At 34.6% G+C, this 15,679-nt stretch overlaps 1 protein-coding gene across 4 annotated transcripts in view; it reads left to right on the top strand.

Annotated features, from left to right (window-relative positions):
• Positions 1 to 15,679, top strand: part of UBR1 (ubiquitin protein ligase E3 component n-recognin 1) — a 56,583-nt gene that overhangs the window by 30,454 nt on the left and 10,450 nt on the right. For all 4 annotated transcript variants that reach the window (XM_083863042.1, XM_083863043.1, XM_083863040.1 and 1 more), the window contains exons 24-38: positions 117 to 165; positions 1,691 to 1,845; positions 2,743 to 2,842; positions 4,501 to 4,610; positions 5,266 to 5,355; positions 6,924 to 7,111; positions 7,229 to 7,434; positions 8,441 to 8,534; positions 10,047 to 10,199; positions 10,723 to 10,820; positions 11,397 to 11,490; positions 12,057 to 12,205; positions 13,369 to 13,424; positions 13,734 to 13,830; positions 15,055 to 15,122. In XM_083863042.1, coding sequence (XP_083719168.1) covers positions 117 to 165; positions 1,691 to 1,845; positions 2,743 to 2,842; positions 4,501 to 4,610; positions 5,266 to 5,355; positions 6,924 to 7,111; positions 7,229 to 7,434; positions 8,441 to 8,534; positions 10,047 to 10,199; positions 10,723 to 10,820; positions 11,397 to 11,490; positions 12,057 to 12,205; positions 13,369 to 13,424; positions 13,734 to 13,830; positions 15,055 to 15,122 — 1,707 coding nt within the window. The remainder of the gene's footprint in view (positions 1 to 116; positions 166 to 1,690; positions 1,846 to 2,742; positions 2,843 to 4,500; positions 4,611 to 5,265; positions 5,356 to 6,923; positions 7,112 to 7,228; positions 7,435 to 8,440; positions 8,535 to 10,046; positions 10,200 to 10,722; positions 10,821 to 11,396; positions 11,491 to 12,056; positions 12,206 to 13,368; positions 13,425 to 13,733; positions 13,831 to 15,054; positions 15,123 to 15,679) is intronic.

A 15,679-nucleotide genomic window follows, 5' to 3' on the forward strand; every position in this document is an offset into this window, starting at 1 on the left:
GACATTTACTATGTATCGTGCCACATTTCTAGTTTAGGGTTTCTCGTTATTTCATTAATCTCATTATTGTGTACTTCTGTAGAGGTGCTGATGCAACAACACTCCTTTTTCTGTAGGCTGAACATACACAGAAGAAAAGAAGAAAACAAGAAAACAGGGATGAAGGTAAAATTCTAAAATTGATGATTCAACAAATGTGCTAATTTGGTAGTATATGTAGTTGTGCATATATACTGAGTTTTGGGAGATGTCTTGTGACTTCATGGTGGATAGTTGAGTTCATATTAATTTTGTTTTGATTTGTAGTAGCTGTCATTAGTTAGCACCTGGCATTTCTTGTCTTTTTTCTTTTATCATGGACAGGAATTCTGGAATTTTTAGTTTAATTTACATGTAGGGAAATAAACATGACACAGTGCCTATTGACAAACCCATGAACTCAGAGATTTTGTGGTGGAATAACTGAGAGGCAGAAGTTTTAGTGTTCTTTGTGAGCAGTTTCTTAAGCACAATATTGAGACATAATGGTGGCATGTAGAGATGGTTTCCACAGGAACTAATGCCCATATCCATTCTGTAATACAAGAATGAGACTTAAGTTTTGCAAATAATTTTTTATAAGCTATGAGTACATAAAACAATGAACCCCCATGTTTCTGTTGTAACACAAATGTTATTTCCGTTTTGAGTTTACTTTTAACCCGTTCAAGTCACAAGCATTTAATTGAGTTTATTTGAGGAAGACTTGATAAGCTGAACAAATAAGTACAATGAACAATTTAATAAACTCAACTTTGCCCCTTCCCTTTTCACTCTGACAGCTTAAAATGTTATCGGGGAATTAATTTTGTAGAAATTTTTAGAAATGCAGTTATTTAGCTGTAATTGTCAGAGACTCATGTAATTAGACAATATAGTTCCAAAATACCAAGCTATCTGTTGACACTGATGTGTGTTTCCCTGAGGCTACATTTACTATTGCAGGTACTTCCTGCATATTCTTTTATGTGACTGTGTTGTCTTTGTCAGTAACTTCATTCAGCCTGAATTGTAGAATGATGATTTCAGAAACACTGTATTCACAGAAGTTCTCTGAAAAGAGGCAATCTGAAAATAGGCATTCAGGTACCTAAAGAAGACTGAAGTCAGTGGTTCCTGGTAGGGAAAGGCAGTGGTGTTAGATGAGGTGCTGTTACTGGATGCCAAGGTTCCACATCAGAGTTCCAGTATTAAGTCAGCAAATGTACATGACTAGAAATTACTAGAATGTCAGTAGCAGAAAAAATTTAGAGCTCCAGACATATGACACTATAGTGTAGGACACTACAGTCTGGAAGCTCCACTCCTCACTATTGTTTAACTGCTTGAAAATCTTTTATCTGATGCAATGCACAAACTGTATGTTTAATAGTGAGACGTAAATAAGGCAGTTCAGAGTGTTAAAAACTTGCATTTACAGATACAACTAATACTTGTGATTGTTTAACTTAGCTTGCATGTGTTTTATATAAAAACTTATAAAAAGTACTTAGTTTTGCCAGAGATGAAAGTTGACTTAGGCAGACAATTATGTTTGAGCATGGTTTTATTTAAAGGTCCAATTTTTCTTTCATTGAAATTAATATGTGTGTGCTCTCTACTTCTGGGTGGGATGTCAGTTCATTGATATATTTGCATGTCTGTTTCCTAGCATTGCCACCACCTCCTCCTCCAGACTTCAGTCCTGCATTCAGCAACGTGGTGAGGATTCTGAACTGCGATGTTATGATGCACATCCTGCGGACCCTTCTGCAGCGGGCAGTGGAACTGGAAACACACTTGTGGACTGAGGCAATGATCCAAATGGTATGGTTGGCCTTGGTCATCTTCTGTTGGTCATTCCTGTCCTGACTGCTTGTCATAAGAACAAAATATGTGAAGATTAACTAAGAATAGTTTTGTCCCCAAACCTGTTTTTATAAATCTTAGTGGCAAAGAAAATATTTTTATTATTAATTACCTCTGCTGTAAAATAGAAACACAATACGTAATAGTATTAAAGCTTTCTATTTTACTTTACTCTCAGTGTTGCCAATTACTGAAGCTGTTTCAATATTTAATTCTCTTTACCTCGTCTTTTTCTTGAAACTTCATGATCAAGTAACCCTTTGATAATTGGAATTCCTTCATTTTTTGAGCTGCAGAGTCTCCAAATACATAAATGTCTTTGGGGCCTCAGTCATGAAATAATAGAATTTTTGTAAGTATTAAAATGTTTAATTTTACTGCAGTAACTTTAGTCTTTAAAACATTGTTGCAATGTTCTTTGGAGGTGTTTTTTGTTTGTTTTAGCGGGGTTGTTATTTTAATATTTATAGAATTAGGACCTGAAATTACAGACAGTTGAATTAATCAGTTTCGTTAAAGTGTAAAGATTGTTTAATTGCCTTGCCAATCCTGCTAATCTTTGGATTCTGGAATTAGCCAAGTACAGATTTTATATCAGCCAAAGGACAGGATTTCACATATTACTAATACAAAGCATGTGCAATTTGATGAATTTTAGTACTACTAATATGCTGTATATTTATATTGTGCTTTTTTAATTTCACCTTCCATGTATGATCTCTACATTTTTATGTGTTTTATCATTAATGTAATCAATATATAATACAGAACTGTATTAAGCATCCTTATTGTATATGCTAGCTTTCCATATCTTAAGCATTGAATGAGATTTACTATTTTTCTCACTTTTTTCAGGTGCTTCATCTCCTTTCTTTAGGGTTACTAGAAGAGAAGCAGCAGTTACAGAAGTCTCCTGAAGAAGAAGTAACCTTTGATTTTTATCACAAAGCAACACGTACGTTTCATTTTTCTTTAAAGCACAATGTAAACTAGGCTAACTTGATTCTCTAAGGACTCAAATAAACTAGAAGAAATTATTCAGTGTTTTAGTCAGAAAGGTTTTACTTTATGCTATATAATTAAAACTTGATAATTTTAGGGTTTTTCTTAAAAATAATTAAGAAACCAAGTTTTGACTAGCTTCCTCTGTTCCCAGTTGCTGGGTATGTTGAAGATATATGGTTCTCTTCCTGGGGAAGAAATGAAAAGTAGTACTAATGTTACATAACTGAAAATGGCTTTTCCTTCACAAGAACAGCACTGAAATGAAAACTAACTCCTCTTTGAAAAATTGCAGTGGATTTAATGAACTGTGTCTATCTTTGGTTATTTTAAACTGTGCAATTACTGATTTACCTGCAAGTTAATCTTTTACTATGGTAGTGAAAATAGAAACTGACCTTAGTGGTTGTGGTGTGTACCCATTTCTTTTTCAAATCTCTGTTGAGCATTTCTTAATATTACATTCAGGGCTACTGTGTGGGAGTTGGAATCTGCATATTCTAAATAATCTTTCATCTTTTACTTCACTCTGTAAAATAAATTTTAAAATTCCATTATCAAGATAAACATAACTGTCACTCATGAGATGCAACAAAGATAAGAAATGTGAAGTAAAATCGTATAATCACAGAACTGTTCGTATTGGAAAAGACCTCTTAAGATCTTTAAGTCCAAATGTTAAGTCAGCTCTGCCAAGTGCACCACTGAACCATGTCCCTAAACATCATATCTAGGTATCTTTCAAATACCTTCTACAAGAATAAGTACATAAAACTACTGAAGTACCTTCTAGTTTTAAAAAAATGTTGTGTTTGAAGAGTACTCCCAATGCACTTTATTTTTTCATTTTTTTTTATTGTTGAGAAAGGAGAAGTATCATCACTCTGAAAGTATTTCCATTTAAGAAGCTTCATGTCAACTATAGGAATGCAATAAAAGTCATAACTATAACTGAGGTGTTAGAGAATGCTTTGCTAGCTTTAGTTTTGCATAACCAGAAAAACCAAAGCCTTATTTACATGAAAAGGATGCAAAAATCATCAATATTTTTGTAAGAAAGCTCTTACTTAGACACAATTTGCTAAAAGAAAGTTCTTTTTGTGATGTATTTGTCTCCCTACTAAAAATGTAAAATTAATTCCATATGAAAAGTGCTGCAAAAGAAATACCATGGAAGAGAATGGTCTCCATTTTAATGCATTCTGGTGTTAGAGAAGAGCCCAGAATGCTATGGACTCTCACCGAGTTGTGAGGAAGGAAATAATTACTGTAATTACAATAGCTTCTGTAGAAGTAAACATGTACACACTAAGCTGTTAGCAAACATAGGTAAGCTCTGAAGAGTTTTACTGCTTCCCCCTGAAGTGAAAGGAGATTCTTTTTTAAGCAGACATTAAGCAAAAATTTTCTAAAGCAGAATTAATTGATCTACAAGGGGATAAATTCCACTATAACAGGAAGAAACAGATTAAACTATACCAGAAATGTAACTACACAGTTTGTGTTCATGTATGTGTGTTATGTATTAAGGCATGTTCACAGTTCTAAGTACATTAAAATGTAAGGGATTTTTTTCCCTGAAGGCCCTTTTCTCTTTTTAACTTTGTAAAGGAATGGGAAGCTCAGCCTTGAATGCTGTGAATGTATTAATGCTTCTGGAGAAATTGAAGAGAGTTCCACAATTAGAGGCACAGAAGGACACAGTCAATTGGATACTGCAGGTACACAAAGCAGAGATAAGTATGATCTGATTTCAGTAGTGTAGAAAGCTAATATAATAGATGTTATGATTCCTACATATAATTTTACATAAAATCCATTTATAGCTGCAGTGATTTCTTGAGAAGTTTGATCTGTTACAGCATTGTACTTCTACTTGTACTTTCAAGTATTGCATCAATTTTTACTTGGGTAAACTCATTCCAGTAAGTAATGACATTTTTATGCATATTTCTCATATATCTGTTAAAAAATAACAGCAAATAATGAGTAAAGCTGTGTTCTGGAAGTGCACATCCAGTCTTGGGTGTTTCTGTTATTTAGGAATATTGAGTGGTTTAATCCGTTTGAAAATCTGAAAATAATGTAACATTAAATACCAGAAGTTTTAATCCTGTCTATCATAGAATAGATTGAGTTGGAAGGGACCTTAAAAATGATCTAGCTCCAAGCCCTTGCCCTGGGCAGGGACAATTTCCAATAGACCAGATTGCCTACAGCCTTATCCAACCTGGACTTGAACACTTCCAGCATCAACAAATTCTCTGTGCAGCCTGTTTCAATGCTTACATATTCTAACATTGGAAATGTATTAATCAGTATTGTTATAAGAGCCAAGTTGTGTTTTATTTTTAACATCTAAGCCTCTGTTTTTAGATGTTTGACATGGTGAAAAGATTGAGAGAAAAGTCTAGTTTGGCAACAGTAGGAACTACATCAGACTCAGAAGCTACAAAAGGTGATGAGGTAATGATAAAAATAAAGCTTCAATGAAAGCCTTGTATTTAATGTGTTGAACAACTATTTTCAATACCGTGTCTAAATTTATTGTTGCCTAAAATAATGATTTTTCAAAACTGATTTCGGATATGTTGTCTACAACTAGGATTTAGTTTCCAAGAATAATATTTTAGTAAGGGAAAATTGTGCTAAATATGTTTCATGGAATTGTTAGCAGCTAATGTGAGTTTGGCTGTACTTCTGAGTTACGTGAAGCAATTGAGGGGGCTGAAGGAAGTAATTTGTGCTCATCTTTCCATTTCTTGTCTTCGTGATTTGACCACCTTTTCTATTATACTGTCATTGTACAATAATTAGAAATACAAATCCACTTTAAATGATGTCTTGTAATTTACATTATCTATCAAGAGGTTAATGTCCTTTGCCCTGCTTGTATAAAGATAGGAGCCTTAAGTTATCATTCTGACTGTCAGTCTCTTTGCCCTTCCCTCAAAATAACCTCTGAATCTAGTGGTCAAATGACACAATGAAATGGAGATGTTAAAGATGACTTTAGTCCCATGGAGTGATTGTGTTTTCAATTGGCATTCAAACAGAGAAGAAGAATCTTAATTACCCTTAGCCAGTAAGTGAAGACAGACTAGTTTGCTTTTACACATTTTGTTTGGCCACAGCTTGCTGCCAGGCAATCTCTTGGCTGGTCATGGAATGCCTAGTTCTAAACTTATCACACAGCATATGCCGTGTTTCTTTTTTGAGATAGATGTCATATGACATTTGCTAACATATCAAACAAAATACAGAAGTCAGTAAGAAATGAATCTCTTACAGTTCTACTTATAGAGCAATTTGTTGTTTGATTTCCTGGAAAAGTGATGGTACTGTGAATGGAAACCTTGTGTATAATGTTGTATTTTTTCCTTAAGTAATTGGATGGGGAGAGTTAGGGTCAACATGTTTTAATAAAGTCTACTTGTGTTGTTTGAATTCTGCAATTCTAAAGCATAGAAATACTTTGTTTATGGCTTTTGAAAATATAGTACAGGAGTAAATATTGGAAGAACAATAGTTTTCCAGTGTACAATAAATAATAATGAAAATACAATACACAGATGCATAAAATGCTGACACAATTGTTGTGTCATGGATAGGCAGTTCAAGATAAAATTTCCTTCAATTTCTGGAGGGAGATACTGAATACTCAGTAGGATTTCACTTATGGGGAGAATAACAGAACTCTGGAGAAAGCTTTGATGTTCACCTCACTGACATTTCTTAAGAACGGACAAGTACTTAATTGAAATGACTCAGGTATTACTGATCTTATCTTTGGCCTAGGGATTGTACTAGTCACCTTTTGTAGACCACAAAAGTCCAGTCTTAATGAATCTAGTCAACATGTAAAGATTTGAATTTATTTATTTTTATTTCAGATAGCAATTAACTTATTTTCCTCATTAAGGTGTCATCAGTTAAGGAATTTGATGTCAGTGGTTAGAATGCCTATAATGGGGAGTCTTCTCATTTTTTGATGTTCTTAGTTGTCTGTGATTTCTTTATTCTCTTACTGTAAGACCCAGAGCACTCAGGATAAGGAGAAAGCTGAGCGGAAGAGAAAGGCGGAAGCAGCGAGGTTGCACCGTCAGAAGATAATGGCCCAGATGTCTGCCTTGCAGAGGAATTTCATTGAAACCCACAAGCTCCTCTATGAAAACACGCTGGAGGCCCAGGGGAAAGATGATGCTATTATGGAAGAAGAAAGGTGAAAAAACCCAGACCTACTTGTAGCGTATGACCTTGTTAGATATCTGGAAGAATTCAGATTGTTTAGAAAATCCAGCTGGTTAATTTTATATCTGTGCCACTTCTTGTCTTCCAGCGTCTCTTCAGCAATTGATTACTCCAGAATTGCTTTGGGTCCCAAACGAGGTCTATCTATCACTGAGAAAGAAGTTTTGACCTGTATACTTTGTCAGGAGGAGCAGGAAGTAAAGTTGGAAAGTACTGCCATGGTATTATCTGCCTGTGTGCAGAAGTCAACTGCCTTAACTCAAAATAGAAGCCGGATTCTTGAACTCTCAGGAGGTATGTGATTTTTCTTCTCTTAGACTAGAAGCAGTTCTGTACCTGGAGCTCAAAGTCTTTGAACCAATTAAACTCTTTTGTTTGGTCAGGTAAATGGTGTACCATACTTAAGGAGAAAAGGGTGCAAACTTTTAAATTGCTTTAAAATTCATGCTTTAAAACTTAAATGAGAAGTATATGAAGATTCAGGTTTGTTTTTGAGAGAAATCAGAAAACGCTTTGATCTCACAAGACTTAATAAATCATAGATTTGGTGGAAGTAGTTACTTTGGAGAAAAGCCAAGACTGTTCTCAGTTCCTGTTTATTCAAGTACACCTGCAAATTTTCCAATATGGAGGAAATAAATGAACATTATCAGAGGCCAATATGCCAGCCTGAAAAGGGTTAGGGCATTTGCTTTGGTTTGGATTTTTTTTCCCCTTATATGTCCAGGAAGTACTAAAAACAACAATATAAAAATTAAAAAAAAATCTAAGCAAGGATCGTATGATATCATCTGATGAGTGAACAAAATATTGAATACAAGAAAGTTACACACAAGAGTTACATTTGTGTAATAGCATATTGCTAGCAGGGAACACAAAGCCCAGCAGAATTTCTTTTGGAAGTAGCAGTTGACTAAACACGATGGAAATTTCATCCTACTTGTCCTTAGTAGTTTCATTTGAATTTAAAAATAAAGTAAGAAAGACACTGAAGAAAGCTTCAGTGACAGTGAATCCAGCCACAGATCCATTCCAATACAGAAGCACCTTTTTTTTTTTTTTTTTTAGGCAATTTGAATTTTGGCATCTTTTTCTTTATATGGGAAACCTTCAGTAGTTTAAATGGGTACTCCTTGTTATTGCTCTGCTGCATGTTGGTCTGGGAAAGTTAGCCAGGTAGACCTTTAATGTGACTGTGCAAACTGTAGGAAACTAAGATCTGAAGCTCATGTTCTGTGTAAATTGTTATTAATTTCTGTTCATAGTAATGGGAAGTAATTTTTCTACTCTATGTTTCTAGATACACTAGATCCTCTCTTCATGCACCCTGACTTACCTTGTGGGACCCACACAGGGAGCTGTGGTCATGTAATGCATGCAGCCTGCTGGCAGAAGTAAGAACGTATCTTTACTGCCTTTTAATGGTTTTTAATTAATTTATTTTCCAAATCATCTTAAGAGTACACTGGAAACAAAGTACAGTAGGTTGATATTTAATTAAGGGATCAAAACTATTTACACTCATCTAAAAATGAAATACGGAGCAAGAGATGTTTTGACTTGATGAAGATGATCAGCATCAAAAGTTTCAGGGCTTTCTATGACTCAGAAGAATCTCTAAGGAGTTACTAATTTATGTAAATATGAACAATGGAGTAAAACTGGTCAAGAATAAGAAACCATATTGAGTAGGTTTACATATAGCAACAATACTCTGAAAGTCTGTCACCAGGTCAATATTTAAAGGGTGAACTGACATATTCCATTGAGTGTTTAGAGGAGGTTCTAGCATCTACAATAGAGGATGAGGAATATGAGTGGTTAAATCTACCAATATTTGTTTGTGACCCTTCCCATACCAGTGAAGAAACTCTTCATGAAAAGTAAAGAATTGATGCAATTGTATAGACTTTATTGGATTTCTGTTGTTTGAGGGACCCACAATTTAGACCAAGTGTTTCGGATTTGAATGCAACCTGAACATTAAAGACCAAGATTCCTAACTTGTAGGATACAATCATCCTGCATTTCACTCTACATAGGTCTGGCCAATCTAAACTATATAAGCAGTGTGAAATAATAATAAAAGTAGTCCCACTGAAGTATTATCAACAGATAGTTGGGCCATGCAATTACAAGCTACTCTTCATATGGCATATGTTATAAACAATTTCTTGACGTTTGTTGTTTGTACTTGCACCATTTTACTTTAGAAAACCTTACTAAATTTCTAGTGCTTACCTTTCACTTTTCTGTATGTGTGTATAATGTTTTTTTACAGTAAAACAGTACAGAATAAATAGGTGCACACACTTAAAATGAAACAGAAGTATATTCCTCGAGTATAATACATCTGCTCTTGGTAGATCCATCTACATCTGTGTAAATCTAAGTAGTGCAACATTGGAGCTCAGTTCCCCTGCTCTTTTTAAGAAAAGATTACTTGCTGTATCGGTTAATGGGATTAAAATGGACAACAGACTCTTCACCTATGGTATGGCACAAAAGGTTTGAGTATATAGTCTCTTATTTATTACATAAGTGACATCCTAACTTACTAATATTCCTCCAAACTATGCCTGCCATACCTTTATAATGTGAGGACAAATGTGAGGACTACTTGTCTGCAAAATCTTAAAAGAAATTTATAAGGTTATTATAAGCAAGGAAAACTTGCCATCATTTTCCCATCAGTGATATGCCATGCCTTTTTGCATGCATTCATCTGTGTGCTCAAAGGTTTTATTATTTTCACATCCAAGCATGTAGAAGAGTTAGAAATCAAAGGAAAAGACTTGTATATTGGCTTGGATAAGTGTTTGCTGTATAATTACCCTTTGAACCTTTGTGTTGATGTTGCATTTGAGCCATTCCACTTTCTAATAATTTCCTTTTTAATGTTGTAGGTACTTGGAAGCAATGGAGCTGAACTTCCGACGACGTCTGCGTGTTGAACAGATACTTGACTTGGAGAATGGAGAGTATCTTTGTCCACTTTGCAAATCCCTGTGCAATACTGTAATTCCTATTGTTCCATTGCAGGCTCAAAAAATAAACAGGTGAAATACCAGATTGGATAACCTCTAATTAAAAAAATATATATATATGTGTGTGTGTGTGTATATATATATATGTGTGTGTATATATATATGTGTGTGTGTGTGTGTGCATATATATATATGTGTGTGTGTGTATATATATATATAAATTACTTTGGGGCTGGTCTGCTTTTCAAATTTTTGGAAGGAAAACTGGGTTTGAGCTTTCTTGTCTGTATAAAATACTGCATATCTCCTTACTAGTTATTTAGCCAATATGGTTCTTTTAGAAGTAAGTCTTCTATTTTTTATAAAACATTTTTGGATTGTCTATTATTTGGAGCTGAAATTAAATGAGAAAGTGCCTAGACCTAGTATTTAGCTTTACACTCCATTTTGTACTGTTTGCTCAAAATTTCTAAAGCCACTAAAACCCAGCAGATACTGAATTAATGTGTTTGGATCTAATTGTGCCCTCTACTTTTTAAGTTAAGGCTGTTCTTTGAGTGTTAAAGTAAAACCTGCTGTCTATTTTTGTTTTCAGTGAGGATGCAGAGGCAATAGCTCAAATCCTGTCCCTAGCTAGGTGGCTGGAGATTGTCACAGTTAGGATATCAGGCTACAGCATGAAAAATGCTAAAGGTTTGTTATTTTAATTTTTAAGCTATTCTGTGGGATGTATATCAGTACATGTTTTAACTAGTACCAGCAGAAAATTTCAAATAAAGAATACGTTTTCCTCTCAATCAAGACAGTATCAAATAAAGCTGAGGATAAAAGTTACTGCCCTTTCTGAGTTGATTATTTTATTTTAGTGTCCTCACCAATTTTCTGGCTTTTGTTAATTTATCTTCCTTGTAGAACAATTATGTGCACTTGGAGAGAATGCCAACAGACCAGTGCTCATAGTTAGTTAAACTTCTGTATGGACTGTGAGGTAGTAAAAAAGAGAACAACTGATTTATAAAGAACAAAATGAAAGTAGGTATGTGTATTTAAAAAAACAGGAGGCAGAGAATCTACTGTTTTGGGGAATAGAGGCAAATGTTACTTAAAGGAGAAATCATGGAATATAATCTGGCCGGTGAGGTGTGTTTGCAATTATTTTCAAATCAGTTTTGAATAAAAAGATGACCTCTTTTTTTTAAACTGCTGTAAAAACTGTAACACCTTTTTTTTGCTTTTTAATGCGGGTGTATTTTTTTTTTTCCCTGGAAGGAGAGAAACAAAATCTTCCACCTTTCACGAACAAGGGAATGGGGAACTCAACTTTGGAATTCCATTCCATCCTTAGTTTTGGAGTTCAGTCCTCGTAAGTGTTACTGGAAGTGTTCTCTGCCCTATATTAATTTTCCCTTCAATATCCCAGGTATAGTTCAGAATTTGTATTGAAGGAAGGACATGATTTACATAAAACTGCATTTACATAAACTAACCTAATGTAATTTGAAAAAGGCTTAAATGCTAAAAAATATGTTTAAAAATACTTGTAGTGTCTTCCATTTTTAGCACCTTATTGTTTTCACTTCAGGACTTAAAATTGCAGTTTCTTACAATGTTGATTTTCATTGTGTTTTCCTTTGAAATGTTTGCAGTTTTCTAATGTGAATTACAATATAATACACAGAAGTAATATCTTCTGGCTTTGCAGCTCTTAATCTCTCAATTTCTAAAGCCTTTTTTGTCAAGGTACTTGTTTACTGCTGAAAACTAGGGATTTGTTTCGTCTCTTCCAGACAAAGGACCTTCATGTACAATATTTCTTTCATTAATAACTGTCCTGGTTTGGACTTAGACTTTGTTAGTGATTGATTAATCAGTAAGTAATTAACACTATTAATAATTTAGACTGAAGTTTTCTTGTCTTGGTTTTTGCAGAGCCAAGTACTCAAGCAGTATCAAGGAGATGCTTATTCTCTTTGCTACCACCATTTACAGCGTTGGGCTCAAAGTTGCTCCAAATGAAGCTGATTCCCGGATTCCTATGATGACCTGGAGCACATGTGCTTTTACCATCCAGTGTATAGGTAAAGCATAATTTCAGTTTATTCCTTCTCATGAATTGAAAATGTTACAGTTGCTTGATTGTTTAATTTTACAAAATGTGATTGTACAAATAATAGTACTGCATAAGTATGAGTCATATGTAATAGTATAGCAAAGTAAATTATATATAATTGCTTATGTAATAACAAAATTATTATCTATAAACCAATATAAATAATAGCATGTTTTTCTTAGATAGTAGCTCATGAAATATGGTACAGAATGCCAACGTTGTGTTTAATTAGTTAGAGACAGTTAGTGACCATGTTCCACATTACTACTTGTAACATTGAGTATTTTCAATTAATAGCTTCAGGCTGCCAAAGATCATTGACCTGCAGGCATCTCCTGGGCTAAATATTCAATAGCTGTGAAATAGTACTCCTCATCTCATTATTTGTTTTTGTCTATATTCTTAAAGAATTTTTGTGGGATTTGTAGAAGAAAGTCTCTTATATTCTGAAATTGCTGAGTAGATACCTTTTTCATTTTTACTCCTTCAGAACCGATGCACTCCAGGAGGAAAGATGAACTGTATTCCAACTTGGGAGTTTTGTTTTCAAAGTATTTCTGTTAAACTGCAATCAAATGCAGTAGTGCAAATTTTGCCAGGTTGCCAAGGCAAGTTGTGGCTGCCCCAACCCTGGCAGTGTTGGAGGCCAGGTTGGGTGAGGCCTTAAGCAACCTGGTCTAGTGAGGGTGCCCCTGCCCATGGCAGGGAAGTGGAAATTAGATGATCTTTAGGGTGCCTTTCAGCCCCTTAACATTCTGTGATTCTATGATACATATGAGGGTAAGATGGCTGCATAGCATCTCTAAATGTAGCTTGATGGTTTTGAGCACTGCATAAGAGTAACTGAAAATAAATATGAATCCATATAATTAATATTTTATCATCATTTATGTGAAGCAATGTTCCTTTAAATCCTTAGTTAGCAAGGTCTAAATACCGAAAATTTTAAAAACGCTTACTACAATAATTTGTCTTGGAAATTATCAGTGCCATTTAAGACAGGTGTTTTTTTTTTTCAAGAGAATTCTCTTGTAACAGGTTGAGCTTTAAAAAGGAGTGTATTTACTAAGAATAAATTAATATTAGGTTGTGTAGAAAAAACCAACTTATTTTTTTCTGTTTAATTTGAAGAAAACCTCTTGGAAACAGAGGGCAAGCCTTTATTTGGATCTCTACAAAACAGACAGGTATGAACGAGTAAGATGTGCAATATATTTTAAACAAAAAAGTTTATTTGTGGTATACATGCATCTATAAACTGTCAAACCTGCTAACATCAAGATCATTCTCTGTTGAGGGATATCTCTCAATGTTTGGATTCGTAGCATAAAGAGCACTTTGAAAGAATAGTATGTCTGTTTATATATAGATGTTCATATCATATTAATTTATAAATGTCTTTTATGTTTATGTAGAAGTAGATATGCTTTTACAGTTCTATATCACTATTATATTTAGCCTTTTTTCCCATTCAACCATTTTCTCTTGCGTTCTAGCACAGTGGCCTTAAAGCATTAGTGCAGTTTGCAGCTGCTCAGAGAACAACATCCCCACAGGTCCTGATTCAGAAACATCTGATTCGTCTTCTAGGAGGTAATGTAATCCTTTTATTTACTACCTTTTGTCTTGCTGAAGTTTCTGTTTCAAAGTGGCACACAGGTTAACACAGCGTAGAAGCAAGAGTTGGAGTACTTGACAACTGTGCTCACTTTAATTGCCTGAAATCAAGGGTAGTAGATTGAACTCACCCCAGATTACCCAGACTTACAGATACTGAAGTCTGGAAGAGATGGGTACCAACTCTTTCTGGCAATATTCAGAATTACCCAAATTCTCTTCTAAACAGGTGAATAAAGCTACAAAATAGGTATTTCTTAATTGTGAGACCTCATCTTCTTATCATGGAGAAGAGAAGGCTTCTGGGGAGGCTTCATTGCAGCTTCCAGTATCTTAAGAGGGCTTATAAAAAAGGAGGGAGAGGGAGTTTTTATAGAGATAGAGAGTGGCAGGATCAAGGGAAATGGTTTTAAACTGAAAAAGACTAGGTTTAGGTTAACTATTAGACAGAAATTCTGTACTATGAGAGTGGTGAGGCACTGAAACAAGATGTTCAAAGAAGTTGTGGTTGCCCCAACCCTGAAAGTGTTAAAGGTCATATTGGATGGAGCTCTCAGCAGCCTGATGTAGTGAGTCACATTCCTGCCTTTGGCAGAGGAGTGGGAACTGGATGATCTTTAAGCTCCCTTTCAAAGCAAACCATTCTGTAATTCTGTCACTTTCAGTACTTTCAAAAGACTGCTTGAAGCCGAGCTTAAGCTATTTCAGTCTCAGGGAGAGCTAGTTTGAGGCATGTAGTTTCCCCCATATTTCTTATTGATTGGGTTAGTATAGTGGCCTTTGTGAATCCCACTCTCTGATTTGGTTTCTGTTAGATCAGACTCTTAGATGTGGTTCTTAGGCTTTTGTATTGGGTGAGGTTGTGAGGCATCTAGTGTTGAGGTGCCTAAGGACCTTCACCCTTAACACTCTGTGTGATTTATTAGAGCTGGAGAAATAAAGATATATGTCTCAGAATTTTGAAGATATATTAATTAATATTGTCAGCTGTTTGGGTGTGTGGAAATAGCTAAACACGCACAATCAGTTAAATCAGTGGTAAGCAGTTAATTAAATAGATCCTTACTTTAGAGATCTGAACCTTCATTTGATGAAAATACAAAAAAGGATAGAGGCTGTAAAATCAGATTCTGATCCTACAGTTTAATCCAAAATAAGAAAATACATGCTAAATGTATAACTGATACCTTTATTTTGTAGTTCTCCTACCAAACTTTAAAGGGGAGGACACTCCATCACTCTTAGAAGTAGATATGTTCCACATTTTGGTGAGCAGGTTCATTTTATTCTTTGTATTAATACTTTCTTTTAAGCATAAATTTTTGTGTACTGTACTCTGTAAATAGTATCTGTTCTCTTGCATGAGTTAAATGATTATATATAAGCAACAATCAAATGCTTACATATGACTTCTGTATGTATTTGCTTCTAGTTCTGCTAACTTTCAAGTCTTTGCTGTTTCGTTCTTATTAAATTTCATTCTTGCAATCTCAGTCTTCTTTTTGCCACTTCCATTGATATTAAACATAAAAAAACTTAAGAAATGCACTCAGGTTTTTTTCCCTCACTTTCACCTCATCTCAGTCAGTATCTCATACCTTCTAATTTCTTCATATTGACTCTCATTACCTTCTGTATTTTTCTTAGCCTCTTAATACAAATCTGTGTTTTACATTTTTCTGCTGTTAAAAACCTCCAAGCAAGCAGAAAACAGCCAACAAAACCAAACTCACCAAATAAAATCTGTTTTGCCCTGGCTGCCCTTCTATCTAATGCTTGGTCTCATTTCCCACTTTTTTTTAGTATGCCTTGTCTTGTGTCAAAG

This window comes from Zosterops lateralis (genome assembly GCF_965231275.1).
Source record: "Zosterops lateralis genome assembly, chromosome: 6".
NCBI lineage: Eukaryota > Metazoa > Chordata > Aves > Passeriformes > Zosteropidae > Zosterops > Zosterops lateralis.